The sequence below is a fragment of the Heterodontus francisci genome, chromosome 13 (genome assembly GCF_036365525.1).
Source record: "Heterodontus francisci isolate sHetFra1 chromosome 13, sHetFra1.hap1, whole genome shotgun sequence".
Taxonomy (NCBI): domain Eukaryota; kingdom Metazoa; phylum Chordata; class Chondrichthyes; order Heterodontiformes; family Heterodontidae; genus Heterodontus; species Heterodontus francisci.
Genome location: NC_090383.1, coordinates 108,298,014 through 108,318,937, shown reverse-complemented (window position 1 = coordinate 108,318,937; position 20,924 = coordinate 108,298,014). Strand labels below are relative to the sequence as shown.

Sequence of the window (20,924 nt, the reverse complement as noted above, 5' to 3'; positions counted from 1 at the left end):
GATGTGTTGGGAACTCAACTTTTTACAGTTTATATAAATGACTTGAATGAAGGGATCAAAGTTTATGGTTGCTAAATTTGCTGATGACAAAGATAGGTAGGAAAGTAAGTTATGAAGAGGACATGAAGCTACAAAGGAATATAGATAGGTTAAATGAAAAGGCAAAGATCTAGCAAATGGAGTAAAATGTGGGAAAATGTGAAATTGTCCACTTTGGCAGGAAGAATAAAAAAGAAGCATATTATCTAGATGGTGAGAGATTACCGAGCTCTGAAATGCAGAGGGATCTGGGTGTCCTAGTGCATAAATTGCAAAAGGTTGGTATGCAGGTACAGCATGTAATTAGGAAAGCTAACAGAATGTTATTGTTTATTGCGGGGGAATTGAATAGAAAGGTAGGGAGGTTATACTTCAGTTATACAGGGCATTGGTGAGGCCACATCTGGAGTATTGTGTACAATATTGGTCTCCTTATTTAAGGAAGGATGTAAATGCAATGGAAGCAGTTCAGAGAAAGTTTACTGGACGAGTACCTGGAATGGGCACGTTGTCTTATGAGGAAAGGTTGGACAGGCTAGGCTTGAATCTGCTGGAGTTTAGAAGAGTAAGAGACGACTTGATTGAAACATAAGATCCTGAGGGGTCTTGACAGGGTGGATGTGGAAAGGATATTTCCTCTTGTGGGAGAATCTAGAACTAATGGTCTCTATTTAAAAATAAGGGGTCACCCATTTAAGACAGATGACGAGAAATCTTTTCTCCGAGGGTCGAGAGTCTTTGGAATTCTCTTCCTCAAAAGGTGACAGAAGCAGAGTCTTTGAATATTTTTAAGGCAGAGGTAGATAGATTCTTGATAAGCAAGGGAGTGAAAGGTTATCGGGGGTAGACGGAAATGTGGAGTTGAGGTTTCAATCAGATCAGCCATGATGATGTTGAATGGCGGAGCAGACTTGAGGCGCCGAGTGGCCTACTCCTGCTCCTAATTCGTGTGTTCGTATGTTTACGATTTAAATACGTGAAATTCACGATTCTTAAAATGCCATGAATGTAAAATTTGACTCTGAATTTGGTAGGGTCCGAGGCATAAGCTTCCCTTTTTTGCCTTGTATTTCCTTAACATCCAGAGGACTCTAGGTTTGGATGAAGTCACTTTCATTTTTTTTAACCTTTCTCTCTGATGCTCTGCTGATTCTGCTGCACCTTTGTTTAAATCTCCTTTGGCCTCTTCCATGGTGCTCTGCACTCTACCTTTCTTAACTTAGGTCTGTGAGCCCAGCCAATCAGCCACCACTATAACTGAGCGCTGCCTGGGATTACATTGATATGTTAAGTAAAAGTTAGAGTAACGTGTTACCTGGGAAACTGTAGATCACTTGTCTAACAGCAGTAGTGTAGAAATCCTTTTTTTACATTATTACTGGCATGATTTGCTTGTGTTCAGGACGTTGAAAATGGCCTTGGTTTTGTGAATTAATTAGTTTTGGGGCAGAACGGGAATGGAGTGAAAAGTCCCTGCTTACTCGTGGTCAAGTTGTATGGAGTTGTCCTTCACAGTCTGTGGGTGTATTGTTGTGGTTGAGGGAAAGGAGCAGTTTGCACTGAGCAAGCCTCCAAGAAAAATCTGGAGTAGTATCGGGGCCGGCTATTACAGTTGTCCGCTAGGTTAAATAGCTGCTTGGCTTTGTCCCTCAAGACTTTGCAATGAAAAGCTTCACAATACCTATCCAACCTTGTCTTCCAACTCTGAAACACTAATTGCACAGGCCTTTGATGCCCCAGTTTTAATTTGCAGGCTGTAAAAAAACTTCCAATCTCTAGAAGCATCAAGGCTGGAAATAGTTGCTGAATTTTACAATATGTGCAGGAGGCAAGGATCTTCCCAGATACCTTAGAGGTCGTCCCAATTACTTTAATATACCGGCAGGGTTGCACTGTATGTACGTCATAGAAACTCTTATTCCTTCTCAATATTGACTATACAATATTGGTCAAGATCCTAGCCTACAGACCAGATGAGTGGCCTGGTGTATGCAGATGCTCCTCTGTAATGCTCATCATGTGCAAGAAGACATCTCAAATAAGATGCCAAGCTGGAAAGGAAAAGTAAAGTGAAGAGAGTGGTACAATCGAAGAGGAGGGTTTTGAAAATGTCTTTTTAAAATAATCCAGGGAGGAGGCAAGGTGGATATAAATGCAGTTGATGAATCATTAATAATTATTAGTGTAATCCCCATACCAAACTAATCGTATTTCAAATGAAGATAATCTAAATCAGGAGCTGTAAAATAAATGTAATAAAAGATTCTGTAACTTGGAGTCAATCCTGTGTTGAGCAATCTTCAAATACACATTAAATGAGAAAAAGGAGATTCCACGTGGTCGGTGGCAGTTGGATGAATTTTTAATGTGTTTTTTCAGTTGTGTTTTTTATTTGCCCTCTGAGTAAAATAAAAGTGGAGAAATATTTTTCTTTTACAGTCCCGCAGCGTTGACAAGCAACATGCTGTTATCAACTATAACTCTGCTGAAGATGAGCATAAAGTAAAGGACCTTGGCAGTCTAAATGGGGTATGTGACAAGTCATTGCTTATTGGTCAGTGACTTTGAAAAAATTCTGGTTTGTGCTTAGTTTTGAACCTTTTTAATTATTACATGTTTTAACACTATCCAGATGCGCATATGTAACACTTGGAAAATACCGTAATTTCTAATGCTTACTCTTTAATAGATTCAGAGAACCATACTAAATAATATTTATGTACACAGAAACATAGATAAATTTTCAGGTTGATGAAATCGGAACCTGTCACTGATTCCTAACCAGGGTGCCTGTGTTTTCAGACATTTGTTAATGAAGCCCGAATACCAGAGCAAACCTACATCACTCTGAAGATTGATGATAAACTTCGATTTGGATATGATATCCTTTCCAAAAATAGCTGTCTCGTTAGTAAACAAAATGTTGCAAATACAGTTTCTAGGGTCAACAGCACAGAAATAGGTCATTTGGTCCAACGTCTATGCTGGCATTTATGCTCCACAAAACACGCCTCATACGCCAAACCCTATCGGCACATCTTCCTAACCTTTTCTTCCTGATGTGTTTATCTAGCTTCCCTTAAATGCTATTGGCATCAATTACTACTTGTAAATTTGTGAATATATGTTTGAAATGTATGCAAGAATTACTGCTTTGATTTTATTTTTGCTTCCAATTTTCTCCCCTCCTCTCTTGAAGGTGGTGAATCTTGCTGCATTGTGATTCATTGGGTGCCACTGTTAATACTAGATGTTGCTATTCTTCATGTTTGAAGAGGCTGTTTGACGATGGAAGCCATCACAGCTGAGTCTGATCCTGCCCTCATGTACATACTTACTAGCAAGGATCATTTGATAATGAACAGCAATAGAAATCTGACTTGATTTCTTTCTCCCTTTTCTAAGCACCCTCTCACCTTTAAGACCCTCACTGTTGCCTTGTGCGTCATCATTGTGTGTTATTCAATCAGTCCACTTATTAAAAGAATACGTTGTACCTGGCAGACGATTGGAGGATGTCTGCAAATCATTTAGAATACTAGGCACATATACTGAATGTCAAGCAACGAACTTTAATACTATCAGCTGATTTCCCTGCCACAACTTCTCCAGCAACAATCGGAAAATTTGACAGTTGCGTTTCAGCAGTTAAAAGTATTTTAGTTTGCAATGCTGATTTTTTTTTTTTCCCCTACCTATCCTTAACATGCCTTACATACCAATTTGTTTACTGTGGCGAGAGGGGAACTGCGAGTCCCAGAGGAAGCACTTAAGGTAAGGTTAGCAAAGGTTGCCGAAAAACTGCCTGAGTCACATGGTATAATATATTTTGCATCCATTGTTTGGTCTTGGGATGATATGTATTTCTTAGAAATCACAATGTCTGTGCACTCAAAGCAGAATTTTCAGAAATTATTGAATCTTCTTTTTAGCATGAAAAGTTTACAAGCCAGTTGCAGTTACCACAGAAACCTCCAGAGGCTGAAAGATCAAAGGAAGCACTAGAGAACTCTGTAGAGGGCAAAGCTGAAGTGATTACTCATGTAGTAGAGATGCATAAAGCTTCAGGTAATTTGCTAAATGTTTCTTTTTTAATACTGAATGAGTTTTATTTTTATAATTTTAACTACATATCCTTGGATGCCTCAACATTGCTGTATTAAAATGTGTCTTTGGTCTCGTAACTTTCAGTTAGCTGCCTGATGTGTTGCGTCTGTTCGTTATTGAAGGACTCTGCTTACGCAGTCAGTTCACTCTGCTGCATTACCACCCATTTTTCAGGAACCAGGAACAGCAGAATAAGAAAGTACTTTGTAAATAGCATATCAAAGTACTGAATATTAAGGGAGTAAGTTTAATTCAGTGCTAGTTTTGAACTCATTCCAACTTAGGGCTGTGTATTTCTTTATAATTACCTCAACCATCCATTACAAAGTGCTCTAGCAGGTTCTATAACTAAATAGGTTAATAAAGGTTCTGAATAAACCAGATACATGTAGCTGAATGTAACTTCAGCCAAATTAAGATTACAGAATTCAGTATGCTCAGATGCTGTATTGTCCAAGTGTTGGAATTTCTGGTGTATGAAGTTAATTTTTTTTTAAAATTACAGTGTCTACTGCAACACTAAAGATTTTATTTCTTATTCAATAACAAAAGTATTCTGTTCTATGTATTGAACTCTCAGAGCTTGGCGAAAATGGTATATAAAAATCATTGATATCCTCGTACCTGTAAAGTTGTTCAAACTTTTTTGATACTTGTGCATGTGATGTCACATGAGTAAGCAGAAGGTGTCAAATTTTGTTTTCTCATACTGCTGTGAAGTGGCTTGGGATATTTTTACTATTTTAAAGGCTCTATGTAAAAGCTAGTTATTATGTATTATGAGGAAAGGATGAGTAGGTTGGGCTTTTACTCATTGGAGTTCTTGGTGATCTTATTAAAACATAAAATTTTCTGAGGGGGCTTGACAGGTTAGATGCTGAGAGGTTGTTTCCGTCGTGGGGAATCTAGATCTAGGGGGCACAGTTTCAAATTAAGGAGTCTCCCATTTAAGATGGAGATGAGGAGAAATTTCTTCTCTCGGGGTTATTAGTGTTTGGAATTCTCTTCCCCAGCAAGCAGTGGAGGCTGAGTCATTGAATATATTCAAGGCTGAATTAGACAGATTTTTGATCTACAAGGGAGTAAAGGGTTATGGAGGGAAGGCAGGAAAACTGGAGTTAAGGCCACAATCAGATCAGCTGTGATTTTACTGAATGGTGGAGCAGGCTTGAGGGTCAAAAGACCTACTTCTCCTATTTCTTATGTTTCACTAGTTCATAAACAGAGAATTTCACAATAAGCATTGGTTTAATCAGAAGTGAGATTGAGGTTGTGAACAGTACGTTTAGCTTTAGGTACTGGTCAGAGAGGGGAATGGAAATGATGGGAGGGTATGAAATTTATTTGTGGAGAGCGGAGGGGTGGGTGGGGGATTGAAGACCATAGCTAAAAGCTTTTGTTTCATTTAAGGTTGCTAGTTTTGTTACTCGTTACTAGGGTTGCCAGGTTCATAGAATTTTGTATTTCACAAGTAGTTTTAACTAATATATTCTGAAAATATAAAATGAGTACATTACGCAATATAAAATATTGGGTGATGTAAAACACAATATAGAATACAGTTATATATCTCAAATCAACTTCAACCATGCAGAGCACATACCAAAAATATGCCACCTCTTCTATGTTTTCTCGGTTTCAGCACCATAGAGAAATGTCAACTGGATTGTCTCATACACATTCCAACATAGCAATCTAGTTGAGAATAGCACGAGCGGATCTGGAGTGGCTTAAAACATTACCTGAATCCTGAGACTGGATTATTTCTTTGAAATCACTTCCTGAGATTTAAAAAAAAATGAAACATTAAAATGCAGTCGCAAAAGTGTATCTATTTTATCTAGTGCATTTTCAAGCAGCTGCTGCTGATTATTCTCTGCACCCGTGCCACCGGTGCACAAACTCTGCATCGTAACATTCACACAGTAGAACTGAGAATTACGATTTTCATCAAATCATAGTATAGTACAGCACAGAAGGGAAGCCATTCAGATTATCAAGTCTGTTCCAGATCTTTCGAAGAGCAATCCAGTTGGTCTCACTGCTCTACTCTTTCCCCATATCCTTACAATTTGTTTTCCTTCGTGTATTTATCCAATTGTCTTTTGAAGGATACTGTTGAATCCGTATCCAGCACAGTTTTAGACAGTGCTGTCCAAAGCCTGACTACTCATTGAGTGAAGAGGTTTTTCCCCATGTCGCCTCTGGTTGTTTTACCAATCACCTCAAATCCGTGGCCTCTGGTTATCAACCCTTCTGCCATTGGAAAGAGTTTCCCTTTATTTACTCTATGCAAACTCTTCAGATCTTACACACCCCTATCAAATCATCTCTCTGCGTTCTATGTTCTAAGGACAACAATTCCAGCTTCTCCAGCATATTTTATGTAATAATTTGCAGCTGGTACCTTTACGTTCTGTAGTATGGTATTTTTTTAGAATTGAGATGCACTGCAATTACTTTTTAAATTCTGTTTTTCATCAATTCTTTTTAAATTTTCTATTCTTTTAATGAGCATCTACCTAATTTTTTCTTACTTTTCTTTTCCTTTTTTTCAGCATTTAAGCTTTTCGTCTATTTTATCCTTTACTCATTCAAACAGTGCTTAATTGTATATTCAGCAAAAGGTCCAAATTTTAACGAGCAGAATGTTTACAATAATAATGACACACTTGGTAGTCTAAAACTGCTGCAGCAGATGTGAGCTAGGGTTTCATAATGGGTCAGCTGCCTAATGCTTTTTCAGCTAATTGGCTGTAAGCAGCATGCTGCATGATGTAATGATTCTCAATTTGCACAAGGAAGCCAATGCATGTGTGAGCAAACCTTTAGTCAGTGTTAAACTGTTCTAAATATATCAAGGAAAAGCTCAAATATTTGCCTTTGTGATAGGATATTGTGTTTTTATGGGTCTTAGAAGATTACTGTATCTCTGTAGTAAGTATAAGACAGGCCCAAGTGATCAGCAAGGGAATACAAATTTAATAAGTATAGTTATAAGATTTTGGTGAACTTATTTACAAAGAGTGTCTTCACGAAAGGGAAGTGTGCTTTTTGTGGTTCAAACTGAACAGTGTTCCTGCAATTAAGTTCTTAAATTGTTTCTCTGAAAATTCATTAAATTGTTAGATTTGGATTCACACAACTCTTTTTTTTTTTTACTGGCAGAAATGGTTCATGACGACTAATACTCCATGGGTTCTTTTGTTCCTTACCATCCAGTAGATATTTCTTCTCTGCCTATAGCCCGTGGTACCCCTCTGTATGGGCAGCCTGCTTGGTGGGGTGAAGATGATGCAGATGATGAAAATTCAAGCAAGCAAGATCCCAAGCCTGTGAGTGTGAAGATGGAAAGCAGTGCTACAGGAGGTAGGAACCAAAGTAGTGAGTCTTTGCAGTATTAACTTGTTAGCAGCTATTTACAGAGTAACAGTGATGGAACTTAGATTCAGTTACTTTTTAACGAGAGATATGCTGCTGGTAAAATGGTTGGCACCTGAACCATTATCTATAGACTTTCTAAAGGATGTTCAGGAATTGTAATGAAGTCACAGATGTTGTTCATCAGCCAACAACAGTTCAAGGAAAGAAATTTTGTGTGAGAATACTCAACTACTGTTGTGCTATTGGTTTCTTCTCCACTACTATATGTATTTTTCCCTCAGACTTGTACCATCGAGACAAAAAAATGAAACAGGTTTTTTTTTATTATTCTTTCATGGGTGGAGGTGCCGCTGGCTACACCACCAGCATTTATTGCCCATTCCCTAATTGCTCTTGAGAAGGTGATGATGAGCTGCCGCCTTGAAAGCTGTAGTCCATGTGGTGTAGTTACACGCGCAGTGCTTTTTAAGAAAAATTCATTCATGGGATGTGAGCGTCGCTAGCTAGGCCAGCATTTATTACCCGTCCCTAATTGCTCTAGAGAAGGTGGTGGTGAGCTGCCTTCTTGAACCGCTGCAGTCTGTATGCGGTAGGTACACCCACAGTGCTGTTAGGAAGGGAGTTCCAGGATTTGGAACCAGTGAAGAAACAGCGATATAGTTCTAAGTCAGGATGGTGTGGCTTGATGGGGAATTTGCAAGTGGTGGTGTTCCCATGCATCTATTGCCCTTGTCCTTCTAGGTGGTAGAAGTCACGGGTTTGGAAGCTGATGTTGAAGGAGCCTTGGTGAGACGCTGCAGTGCATCTTGTAGATGGTACACACTGTGTGTCGGTGGTGGAGGGTGTGAATGTTGAAGGTAGTGGATGGGGTGCCAATCAAGCGGGCTGCTTTGCCCTGGATGGTGTTGAGCTTCTTGAGTGTTGCAGGAGCTACACTCATCCAGGCAAGTGGAGAGTATTCCATCACACTCCTGACTTGTGCCTTGTAGTTGGTGGACAGGCTTTGCGGAGTCAGATGGTGAGTTACTTGCTGCAGAATTCCCAGTCTCTGACCTGCTCTTGTAGCCACGGTACTTATATGGCTGGTCCAGTTCAGTTTCTGTTCAAAGCTAACCTCCAGGATGTTGATAGTGGGGGAATTCAGTGATGGTAATGTAACAATGTCAAGTGGAGATGGTTGGATTCTCTCTTGTTGGAGATGGTCGTTGCCTGGCATTTGTGTGGCGTGAATGTTACTTGCCACTTGTCAGCCCAAGCCTGAATGTTGTGCAGGTCTTGCTGCATATGGAAACTGACTGCTTCAGTATCTGAGGAGTCGCGAATATTGCTGAAACATAGAAAATAGGAGCAGGAGTAGGCCCTTCGGGTCTGCTCCGCCATTCAAAAAAGATCATGGCTGATCGTCTAATTCAGTACCCTGTTCCCACTTTCTCCCCATATCCCTTAATCCCTTTGGCATTAAGAAATATATCTATCTCCTTCTTGAATATATTTAATGACTTGGCCTCCACTGCCTTCTGTGGTAAAGAATTCCACAGGTTTGCCACCCTCTGAGTGAAAGAGTAAAAGGGTAGCTAGGGAGAGAGTAGGTCCCCTTAAGGATCAGTGTGGTAATCTATGTGTGGAGCCACGGGAAATGGGCGAGGTCTTAAATGAATATTTCCCGTCCATATTTACCGGGAAGAAGGTCATGGAAGCTAATGAGTTCAAGGGAGGGAACAGCAATATTCTGGAACATATCAACATTGCAAAGAGGTGTTGGAGGTTTTGAAGCTCATTAAGGTGGATAAATCCCCAGGGCCTGACCAGGTGTATCCTAGGATGCTATGGGAAGCAAGGGAGGAGATTGCTGGGGCCCTGGCAGAGATTTTTGTATCATCGTTAGCCACGAGTGAGGCACCGGAAGACAGGAGGATAGCTAATGTTGTGCCTTTATTTAAGAAGGGCATCAGGGATAAGCCAGGGAAGTACAGGCCGGTGAGCCTTACATCAGTGGTGGGAAAGTTATTGGAAGGGATTCTGAGAGACAGGATTTATATGCATTTGGAAAGGCAGGGCTGATTAGGGATAGTCAGCATGGCTTTGTGCGTGGGAAATCACGCCTCACAAATTTGATTGAGTTTTTCGAGGAGGTGACCAAGAGGATTGACGAGGGCAGGGCGATGGACGTTGTCCACATGGACTTTAGCAAGGCCTTTGACAAGGTCCCGCATGGTAGGCTGGTCCAGAAGGTTTGAACATATGGGATCCAGGGTGAGCTAGCAAATTGGATACAAAATTGGCTTGGTGATGGGCAGCAGAGGGTGGTAGTGGAGGGTTGTTTTTCAGATTGGAGGCCGGTGACCAGTGCTGGGCCCTCTGTTGTTTGTCATATATATTAATGACTTGGATGTAAATGTAAGGGGCATGATTAGTAAGTTTGTAGATGACAGCAAAATTGGTGGTATAGTGGACAGTGAAGAAGGTTGTCTAAGGTTACAACAGGATATAGATCAACTGGGAAAGTGGGCAAGGGATTGGCAAATGGAATTTAACACAGACAAGTGTGCAGTGATGCATTTTGGGAAGTTAAACCAGGGCAGGACATATACCGTGAATGGCAGGGCCCTGGGGAGTGGTCTTGAGCAGAGAAACCTTGGGGTGCAAGTACATGGTTCCCTGAAAGTGGCAACAGAGGTAGACAGGGTGGTGAAGAAGGCGTTTGGCGTGCTTGCCTTCATCGGCCAAGGCATTGAGTTGGGACGTCATGTTACAGTTGTACATAACGTTGGTTAGACTGCATTTGGAGTACTGTGTGCAGTTCTGGTCGCCGCACTACAGGAAAGATGTGACTACGCTAGAGAGGGTGCAGAAAAGATTCACAAGGATGTTGCCTGGTTTGGAGGGCTTGAGTTATAAAGAGAGATTGGATAGGCTGGGTCTGTTTTCCCTGGAGCGAAGGAGGCTGAGAGGGGACATGATAGAGGTATATAAAATTATGAGAGGCATAGATAGGGTAGATGGCCAGAGTCTGTTTCCCATGGTAGGGGTGACTAAAACTAGAGGGCAAAGATTTAAGGTGAGAGGGAGGAGGTTTACAGGGGATCAAAGGGGTAAATTTTTAACACACAGTCGTGGGTATCTGGAATGAGCTGCCTGAGGAGGTGGTTGAGGCAGGAACAGTAGCGACACTTAATAGGCATCTGGACAGGTACTTGAATGAGCAAGGCATAGGGGGATATGGAATTAATACAGGCAGGTGGGATTAGTATAGATAGGCATTATGGTTGGCATGGGCACGGTGGGCCGAAGGGCCTTTTTCTATGCTGTACAACTCTGTGACTCTATGAAGAAATTTCTCCCTCATCTCGGTTCTAAATGGCATACCCCATATTCTGAGACTGTGACCCCTGGTTCTGGAGTCCCCAGCCATCGGGAACAGCCTCCCTGCATCTAGCAATTAATTGAATTTAAATTCCACCAGCTGCCCTGGTGGGATTTGAACCCATGTCCCGAAGGTATTGGTATGAACCTCTGGATTACTAGTTCAGTGACACTACCACTACGCACCGTCTCCCCCCGCATTGTACAATCATCAGCGAACATCCCCACTTCTGGTTTGAGAGAAGGTCATTGAAGCAGCTGAAGATGGTTGGGCCTAGGACACTATCCTGAGAAACTCCTGTAGTGATGACCTGGGACATACAAACATACACATTAGGAACAGGAGTAGGCCACTCAGCCCCTTGAGCCTGCTCCGCCATTCAACAACATCATGGCTGATCTGATTATAACCTCAACTCCACATTCCCACCTACCCCTGATAACCTTTCACACCCTTGCTCATCAAGAATCTATCTACCTCTGCCTTAAAAATATTCAAAGACTCTGCTTCTGTCACCTTTTGAGGAAGAGTGTTCCAAAGACTCACGACCCTCTCTGAGAAAAAATTTCTCCTCATCTCTGTCTTAAATAGGTGACCCCTAGTTCTAGATTCTCCCACAAGAGGAAATATCCTTTCCGCATCCACCCTGTCAGACCCCTCAGGATTTATGCTTCAGTCAAGTCGCCTCTTACTCTTCTAAACTCCAGCAGATACAAGCCTAGCCTGTCCAACCGTTACTCATAAGACAAAGCGCCCATTCCAGGTATTTCTCTAGTAAACCTTCTCTGAGCTGTTTCCAACGCATTTACATCCTTCCTTAAATAAGACCAATATTGTACACAGTACTCCAGATGTGGCCCCACCAATGCCATGTATAACTGTAGCATAATCTCCCTACTTTTCTATTCAATTCCCCTTGCAATAAACGATAGCATTCTATTAGCTTTCCTAATTACTTGCTGTACCTGCATACTAACCTTTTGCAATTTATTCACTAGGACACCCAGATTCCTCTGCATCTCAGAGCTCTGTAATCTCTCACCATTTAGATAATGTGCTTTTTCATTCTTCCTGCCAAAATGGACAATTTCATATTTTTCCACATTATACTCCATTTGCTAGATCTTTGCCCATTCACTTAACCTTTGTAGCCCCCTTGCGTCCTCTTCACAAGTTACTTTCCTACCTATCTTTGTGTCATCAGCAAATTTGGCAAACATACCTTTGGTCTCTTTATCCAAGTCATTTCTATAAATTGTAAAAAGTTGAGGCCCCAGCACTGATCCCTGTGGCACAGCACATCTTGCCAACCAGAAAAAGACCCATTTCAACCTACTCTGTTTCCTGTTAGCTAGCCAATCTTCTGTCCGTGCCAAAATGAGTTTTTATTTTCCGCAATAACCTTTGATGTGGCACCTTATCAAATGCCTTCTGGAAATCTAAGTACAGTACATCCACCGGTTTCCCTTTATCCACGGTATGTTACTTCAAAGAACTCCAATAAATTGGTTAAACATGATAGCCCTTTCACAAAACAATGTTGACTCTCCCTGATTACCTTGAATTTTTCTAAGTGCCCTGCTATAACATTTTCCCTATGACAGATGTTAAGCTAACTGGCCTGTAGTTTCCTGTTTTCTGTCTCCCTCCCTTTTTGAATAAAGGAGTTACATTCGTTATTTTCCAATCTAATGGAACCTTACCCGAATCAAGGAAATTTTGGAAAACTAAAACCAATGCATCGACTATCTCATTAGCTACTTTTAAGACCCTAGGATGAAATCCATCAGGACCCGGGGACTTGTCAGCCCACAGCTCCAACAGTTTGCTCAGTACCACAAACACTGGATCAGCTTATGTCAAGAAATCCAAACTGCAGGTCATAGTCATAGAGAGATACAGCACTGAAACAGGCCCATCGGCCCACTGAGTCTGTGCTGACCAGCAACCACCATTTATACTAATCCTACATTAATCCCATATCCCTTACATCCCCACCTTCCCTCAATTCTCCTACCACCTACCTACACTAGGGCAATTTACCTATCAACCTGTAAGTCTTTGGCTGTGGGAACACCCGGCGGAAACCCACGCGGTCACGGAGAACTCCGCGCAGGCAGTACCCAGAACTGAATCCGGGTTGCTGGAGCTGTGAGGCTGCGGTGCTAACCACTGCGCCACTGTGCCGCCCCATGTGACAAAGGAAACCTACAAACTGTGTATGAAGGAATCAAGAGGGTTCTTGGCCCTACCATCACCAAAGTTGCTCCCCTGAAGTCAGCAGATGTGAAGTACTCACCAACAAAAGTAAACCGATGTCCCGCTAGGCTGAACACCACTGTGAGCTGTACACCTGTGAATCAGACATCTCCCAGTCTGCACTCGATGCTGTCCCGCAACTTCCTATCATGGATGAGTTAGATGAAGAACCCTCATCACAGGAGCTCAAAAAGGCCATAGACGCCAAGCGAACAGAAGGGCACCGGGCAAGTATGGATTCCCAGCTGAACTGCTCAAGCATGGAAAGTCCCATCTATTGCCACACCTTTATGACCTTCTCCTCTGCTGGAAAGTAGGCTTTGTTCCACAGGAGATTCGTTGCACCATGGTTGGCTCTGCTGCACAGAGGAGGAGTAAAAAGTGTGGGAATGCAATAGTTATAGGGGATTCAAATGTAAGGGGAATAGATAGGTGTAAGGATGAGGTCCGAAAAGCAGAATGTAGGGAGCTAGGAAGTAAGTTGAAAAGTAGGACCTCAAAGGTAGTGATCTCAGGATTACTACTTGTGCCACGTGCTGGTCAGAGTAGAAATAGCAGAATATATCAAATGAATACGTGGCTGAAGAGATGGTGTGAGGGGGAGGATTTTAGATTCCTGGGGCATTGGGACCGGTTCTGGGGAAGTGGGACCAGTACGAACTGGACGGGTTACACCTGGGCAAGACCAGGACTGATGACCTGGGGGTAGTATTTGTTAGAGTGGTTGGGGGGAGAGTTTAAAGTAAAATGGCAGGGGGATGGGAACTTTTGCAAGGAGTTCAAGGAGGGGGGGATCAAAGACGAGAACAAAAGACAGTAAGGGGAATAAGAAAAGTGAAAGCAGAGAAATCAAGGGCCAGAATCAAACATGGCCACAGTGAAAAATAGTGGGAAGAGGACAAGTAATGTTAAAAAGACAAGTCTTAAAGCTTTGTACCTTAATGCGTGGAGCATTCACAATAAAGTGGATAAATTAATTGTGTAAAGAGATGTAAACGGGTACGATATAGTCGGGATTACGGAGACATGGCTGCACGGTGACCAGGGATGGGAAATGAACATCCAGGGGTATTCAGTATTTCGGAAGGACAGACAAAAAGCAAAAGGTGTTGGAGTTGCATTGCTGGTTAAAGAGGAAATTAACACAATAGTGAGGAAAGATATTAGCTCTGACGATGTGGAATCGGTATGGGTAGAGCTGAGGAACACTAAGGGGCAAAAAACATTAGTGGGGGTTGTATATAGACCCCCAAACTGTAGTGGTGATGTTGGGAATGGCATTAAACAGAAAATTAGAGCCGCATGCGATAAAGGAACATCTGTAATTATGGGTTACTTTAATCTGCATATAGATTGGGCAAATCAAATTATTCACAATACCGTAGAGGAGGAATTCTTGGAGTATATACGGGATGGTTTTCTGGACCAATACTTTGAGGAACCAACTAGAGAACAGGCCATCCTAGATTGGATATTGTGTAACGAGAGAAGAATAATTGACAATCTAGTGGTGCGGGACCCCTTAGGGAGGAGGGACCATAATATGATAAAATTCTTCATCAAGATGGAGAGTGTCGTTGATTCTGATACAAGGGTCCTGAATCTTAGTAAAGGAAGCTACGAAGGTATGAGACGCGAGTTGGCCATGACTGATTGGGAAACGTTACTTAAAGGGATGACGGTGGATAGGCAATGACAAACATTTAAAGAGCGCATGGATGAACTGCAACAATTGTTTATCCCTGTCTGGCGCAAAAGTAAAACGGGAAAGGTAGCCAAACCATTGGCTTACAAGGGAAATTAGAGATAGCATTAGATCCAAGGAAGAGGCATATAAATTTGTCAGGAAAAATAACAGACCTGAGGATTGAAAGCAGTTTAGAATTCAGCAAAAGAGGACCAAGGGATTAAGAAGGGGAAAGTAGAATACAAGAGCAAGCTTGCGGGGAATATAAAAACTGACTGTAAAAGTTACTATAGGTATGTGAAGAGAAAAAGATTGGTGGAGACAAATGTAGGTCCCTTACAGTCAGAAACAGGGGAATTTATTATGGGGAATAAAGAAATGGCTGACCAACTAAATGCATACTTTGGTTCTGTCTTCACAAGGGAGGACACAAATATCAGACCAGAAATGTTGGGGAACCCAGGGTTTAGTGAGAGGGAGGAACTGAAAGAAATCAATATTAGTAGAGAAATGGTGTTGGGGAAATTGATGGGATTGAAGGCCAATAAATCCCCAGGGCCTAATGGTATGCATCCCAGAGTACTTAAGGCAGTGGCCCTAGAAATAGTGGATGCATTGGTGGTCATCTTCCAAGATTCTATAGACTCTGGAACAGTTCCTGCAGATTGGAGGGTAGCTAATGTAACCCCACTATTTAAAAAGGGAGGTAGAGAGAAAGCAGGGAATTATAGACCAGTCAGCTTGATGTCTGTAGTGGGGAAAATTCTAGAGTTCATTATCAAAGATTTTATAGCAGAGCACTCAGAGAACAGTGGTAGAATCGGGCAGAGTCAGCATGGATTTATGAAGGGGAAATCATGCTTGACAAATCTACTAGAATTCTTCGAGGATGTAACTAGTAGAGTTGATGAGGGGGAGCCAGTGGATGTGGTTTATTTGGACTTTCTGAAGGCTTTCGACAAAGTCCCACATAAGAGATTAGCATGTAAAATTAAAGCGCATGGGATTGGGGGTAGTGTATTGCGATGGATAGAAAATTGGTTGGCGGACAGGAAACAAAGAGTAGGGAATAATGGGTCTTTTTCCGAATGGCAGGCAGTGACTAGTGGGGTACCGCAGCGATTGGTGCCAGGACCCCAGCTATTCACAATATACATTAATGATTTAGATGAGGGAACTAAATGTAATATTTCCAAATTTGCAGACAACACAAAACTGGGTGGGAGGGTGAGTTGTGAGGAGGATGCAGAGAGGCTTCAGGGTGATTTGGGCAAGTTGAGTGAGTGGGCTAATGCATGGCAGATGCAGTATAATGTGGATAAATGTGAGGTTATCCACTTTGGTAGCAAAAACTGGAAAGCACATTATCTGAAGGGCTATAAACTGAGAGGGGAATATGCAGCAAGACCTGGGTGTTCTCGTAAAACAGTGGCTGAAGGTAAGCAGGCAGTGAAAAAAGGCAAATGGTATGTTGGCCGCCTTAGCGAGAGGATTCGAGTACAGAAGCAGGGATGTTTTGCTGCAATTATACAGGGCCTTGGTGAGGCCACACCTGGAATATTGTGTGCAGTTTTGGTCTCCTTACCTGAGGAAGGATGTTCTTGCTATAGAGGGAGTGCAGTGAAGGTTTACCAGACTGATTCCTGGGATGGCGGGACTGACGTATGAGGAGAGATTGAGTCGGTTAGGATTATATTCGCTGGAGTTCAGAAGAGTGAGGGGGGATCTCCTAGAAACCTATAAAATTCTAACAGGGCTTGACAAGGTAGATGCAGGATGGATGTTCCCGATGGTGGGGGAGTCCAGAACCAGGGGTCTTAGTCTAAGGATACAGGGTAAACCTTTCAGGACTGAGTTGAGAAGTTTCCTCACCCAGAGCGTGGTGAACCTGTGGAATTCACTACCACAGAAAGCAGTTGAGGCCAAAATATTGTATGTTTTCAAAAAGGAGTTAGATATAGCTCTTGGGTCTAAAGGGATCAAAGGGTATGGGGCGAAAGCCGGAACAGGCTACTGAGTTGGATGATCACCCATGAACATAATGAATGGTGGAGCAGGCTCGAAGGGCCGAATGGCCTACTCCTATTTTCTATGTTTCTATGTTTAGATGCGTGATGCCAAAAATCATCTCACTATACAAAAACAAAGGCAACAGAGGAGACTGCAACAAATATAGGAGCATTTTACTCCTAAGCGTCATAGGGAAAGCCTAAGGTCCTACTTAAAAGACTCCATTTACTTGTAGACTGAGTGTACCTGGAAACGCAGTGCGGTTTCTATGCCTGCAGATCTACTGTGGATATGATCTTCTCCATATGCCAGCTACAAGAGAAGTATAGAGAACAGAGCAAACTCCTTTATTTTACTTTTGTAGATCTCACGAAGGCATTCGACACTGTCAGCAGAGCAGGGTGCTACAAGATTTTGGGAAAAATTGGCTGTCCACCAAAGCTCCTCAGTCTCATCCAATCATTCCATGATAACATGCACTGCATTATACAATTTGATGAGTCCACTTCCAACAGTTTCGGAATGAAGAATGGAGTGAAACAGGTTGTGTCCTCGCTCCCCACTCTGGCATTATCATCTCCATGCTCTTGACCCTCGCCTTCCCTGTAGATATGGAAGGAGTCTGCTTGCACACTAGGTCAGATGGCAAGCTCTACAATCTATCAAGGCTGAAATCAAAGACAAAAACACATCATGTCCTGATTAGAGAACTCCTCTACACTGATGATGCTGCGCCAGTAGCACGGAAACTCAACTACAAAGACTCATGGACTGTCTCTCCCATGCCTGTAACTACTACTCCTTGAAGAGAAGTATCAAGAAAACTGTGGTCATGGGACAAGGTGTTGCATCTCCTCCCCTGATCACAGTAAATAACACCCCACTGGAAGTGTTTAGCAAATTCAGCTATCTTGGGTCCACGTTGACGGGCAATCTGGCCCTCGATGCAGAGCTCGATACACACATAGGGAAAGCAGCTACCACCTTTGGCTGACGTGCGAAATGCACGTGGACTAACACCAAACTGACCCTTAGGAACGAGCTCATGGTTTATAAGGCCTGGGTTCTCATTGTATTGCTGTATGGCTGTGAAACATGGGTGACTTAGAGCTACCAGGAAAAGAAGCTCAATAATTTCCATCTTCGCTGTCTGTGCCGCATTATAGGTATATCCTGGCAGGTCAAAATCACAAATGTAGCAGTCCGCTCAAAGGCCGAGCTCCCAAGTGTGTTGACACTAGTCAGACAGAGGTTGCTTCGGTGGATCGGACACGTCCACAGGATGGAAGACGGTCGTGCACCCAAGGACCTTCTGTATGGTGAGGTAGCCAGGGCCAGATGACCAGTGGGGCGCCAAAGCTCCATGTCAAGGATGCCTGCAAGCGTGACATGAAGGCCCTAAATGTCAATTATCGCACTTAGGAGTCACTAGCTGGTGAAAGAGGGAAATGGTGCCACATCCTGTGGACTGGTGTGCACTACCATGATGACCAGCTACAGCAGCTTGGCAACAGGTGCCAACCTCAAAAGCAGCTCACTGTCACTTGGCAGCTTCATGCGCAGCACTTGTGGCAGAACCTGTCTGAAGGATTGGCCTTCACAGCCATCAACAAATGTGCACCATGAGAAGACACCCCATTTAAATGGATTGCTTGCTGCGTGTCCGTCATCTTTTGTCGATAAAAGGATGCCAACCATTTCCCTGGTGTTTGTATTTTTCTTGGGTTCCTTCGACCTTCCATTTCCTGATTTACAGCTATTTCTGGGGTATTGCTTGTACCCTCTATAGTGAAGACCGATGCAAAATAGCTGTTCAATTCATCTGTCATCTCCTTATTTCCATTATTAATTCTGTAGACTCACTTTCTATAGGACCATTGGTCACTTTGTTGACGCTTTATTTAAAATTTCAATAGAAAATCTTACTATCTGTTTTTATATTTCTAACTGGCTTTCTCTTGTACTCTAATTTTTCCCTCCTTATTAATCTCTTAATCATTCTTTAATTAGTCAATCTTCTGACCTGCCACCCATCTTTGTGCAATTCTATGCTTTTTCTTTTAAGTTTGATACTATCTTTAATGTTTTTAATTAACCACAGATGGTGGGTCCTCCCCTTGGAAGTGTTCTTTCTTGTTGGAATATATCTATTCTGTGTATTCTGAAATATCCCCTTAAATGTCTCCCACTGCATCTCTATTGAACTCTCCCTTAACCTAATTTGCCAGTTCACTTGACTGAGATGATTGATCTCCAGCAACCACAACATCTCCCTTTATGCGAGGTAAGACTCCAACCAGTGGAGAGTTTTCCCCGATTCCCATTGACTGCAGTTTTGCTGGGGCTCCTTGGTGCCACACTCGATCAAATGCAGCCTTGATGTCAAGGGCAGTCACTCTCACCTCACCTCTGGAGATCAGCTCTTTTGTCCATGTTTGGACCAAGGCTATAATGAGGTCAGGGGTCAAGTGGTCCTGGCAGAACCCAAACTGCGTGTCAGTGAGCTGGTTATTGCTGAGTAAGTGCCGCTTGATAGCACTGTCGATGACGCCTTCCAGCACTTTGCTGATGATCAAGAGTAGAGTGATGGGGCGGTAATTGATCGGGCTAGATTTGTTCTGCTTTTTGCTTGCAGGACATAGCTGGGCAATTTTCCATATTTTCAGGTAGATAGATGCCAGTGTTGTAGCTGTACTGGAACAGTGTGGCTGGGGCGCTGCCAGTTCTTGAGCACAAGTCTTCAGTACTATTGCCGGAATTTTTATCAGGGCCCATAGCCTTTGCAGTATTCAGTGCCTTCAGCTATTTCTTGATATCAGGTGGAGTAAATTGAATTGGCTGAAGACTGGCATCTGTGATGCTAGGCACCTCAGGAGGAGGCCAAGATGGATCATCCACTTGGCACTTCTGGCTGAAGATGGTTGCAAATGCTTCAGCGTTGTCTTTTGCACTGATGTGCTGGACTCCCCCATCATTGAGTATGGGGATATTTGTGGAGCCTCCTCCTCCTGTTTAATTGTCCACCGCCATTTACAACTGGATGTGGCAGGACTGCAGAGCTTAGATCTGATCCGTTGGTTGTGGGATTGCTTAGTTCTGTCTATTGCATGCTCCTTCCGCTGATCGGTATGCATGTAGTCCTGTATTGCAGCTTCAACAGGTTGACACCTTATTTTTAGGTATCCCTGGTGCTGCACCTGACATGCCCTCCTGCACTCTTCATTGAACCAATTTTGATCCCGGGCTTGATGGTAATGGTAGAGTGGGGGATATGCTGGGCCGTGAGGTTACAGATTGTGGTTGAGTATACTTCTTTTGTTGCTGATGGCCCACAGCATCTCATGGATGCACAGTTTTGAGCTACCAGGTCTGTTCGAAATCTATCCCATTTAGCACGGTGGTACTGCCACGCAACGCAATTGAGGGTATCCTCAGTGTGAAGACAGCACTTTGTCTCCACAAAGACTGTGAGGTGGTGACTCCTATCAATACTGTCATGGAAAGATACATCTGCAACAGATAGATTGGTGAGGACGAGGTCAAGTTTTTTTTTGTCTTGGCTCTCTGACCATCTGCCACAGACCCAGTCTAGCAGCTATGTCCTTTAGGACTCGGCCAGCTCGGTATTTGTTTTGTTTCTCTCCCACAAGTGCTGGGTTTCTATTGGCACCCCTTCCATTTGAGGTAAGGGACTAATGTGGGGAATTACTAGTGTCAACATGTAATACATCGTGTCACCAGATTAGTTTGCTACGTTATTGCGCTAGCTTCTAATTCATGCAAGAGAATTGATTTTAAAATAAATGTCTTTAATTCATGGTTTTGTATTTAAACAATTTTCAAGCACTTTCTTCAATAAAATCTGGAGAAAGTTGCATGGGCACGATTCCACTGAAAAGTAGAAAAGCTTTAGACTTTTGTTTGCAAATTGTACATCAGCAGTCATGCTTCAATGAAACCTTGAACAGTATTAATGTCACTTCTGATTCAGATCCAGCTTTTAAAGAAATGCTTTTGACAGCTATTCTAGGCAAGATTTAAATCTTCTGAATTTTTTGACTTTAGCCCTTTAGT

The 20,924-nt window shown here is 42.5% G+C and overlaps 1 protein-coding gene across 17 annotated transcripts in view; it reads left to right on the top strand.

Annotated features, from left to right (window-relative positions):
* cep170aa (centrosomal protein 170Aa) overlaps positions 1 to 20,924 on the top strand; it is a 174,398-nt gene that overhangs the window by 58,978 nt on the left and 94,496 nt on the right. For 16 of the 17 annotated variants that reach the window (XM_068045385.1, XM_068045382.1, XM_068045380.1 and 13 more), the window contains 5 exons: positions 2,479 to 2,568; positions 2,842 to 2,923; positions 3,758 to 3,813; positions 3,972 to 4,107; positions 7,369 to 7,515. In XM_068045385.1, coding sequence (XP_067901486.1) covers positions 2,479 to 2,568; positions 2,842 to 2,923; positions 3,758 to 3,813; positions 3,972 to 4,107; positions 7,369 to 7,515 — 511 coding nt within the window. The remainder of the gene's footprint in view (positions 1 to 2,478; positions 2,569 to 2,841; positions 2,924 to 3,757; positions 3,814 to 3,971; positions 4,108 to 7,368; positions 7,516 to 20,924) is intronic. The other variant, XM_068045370.1, reaches the window with a different exon arrangement.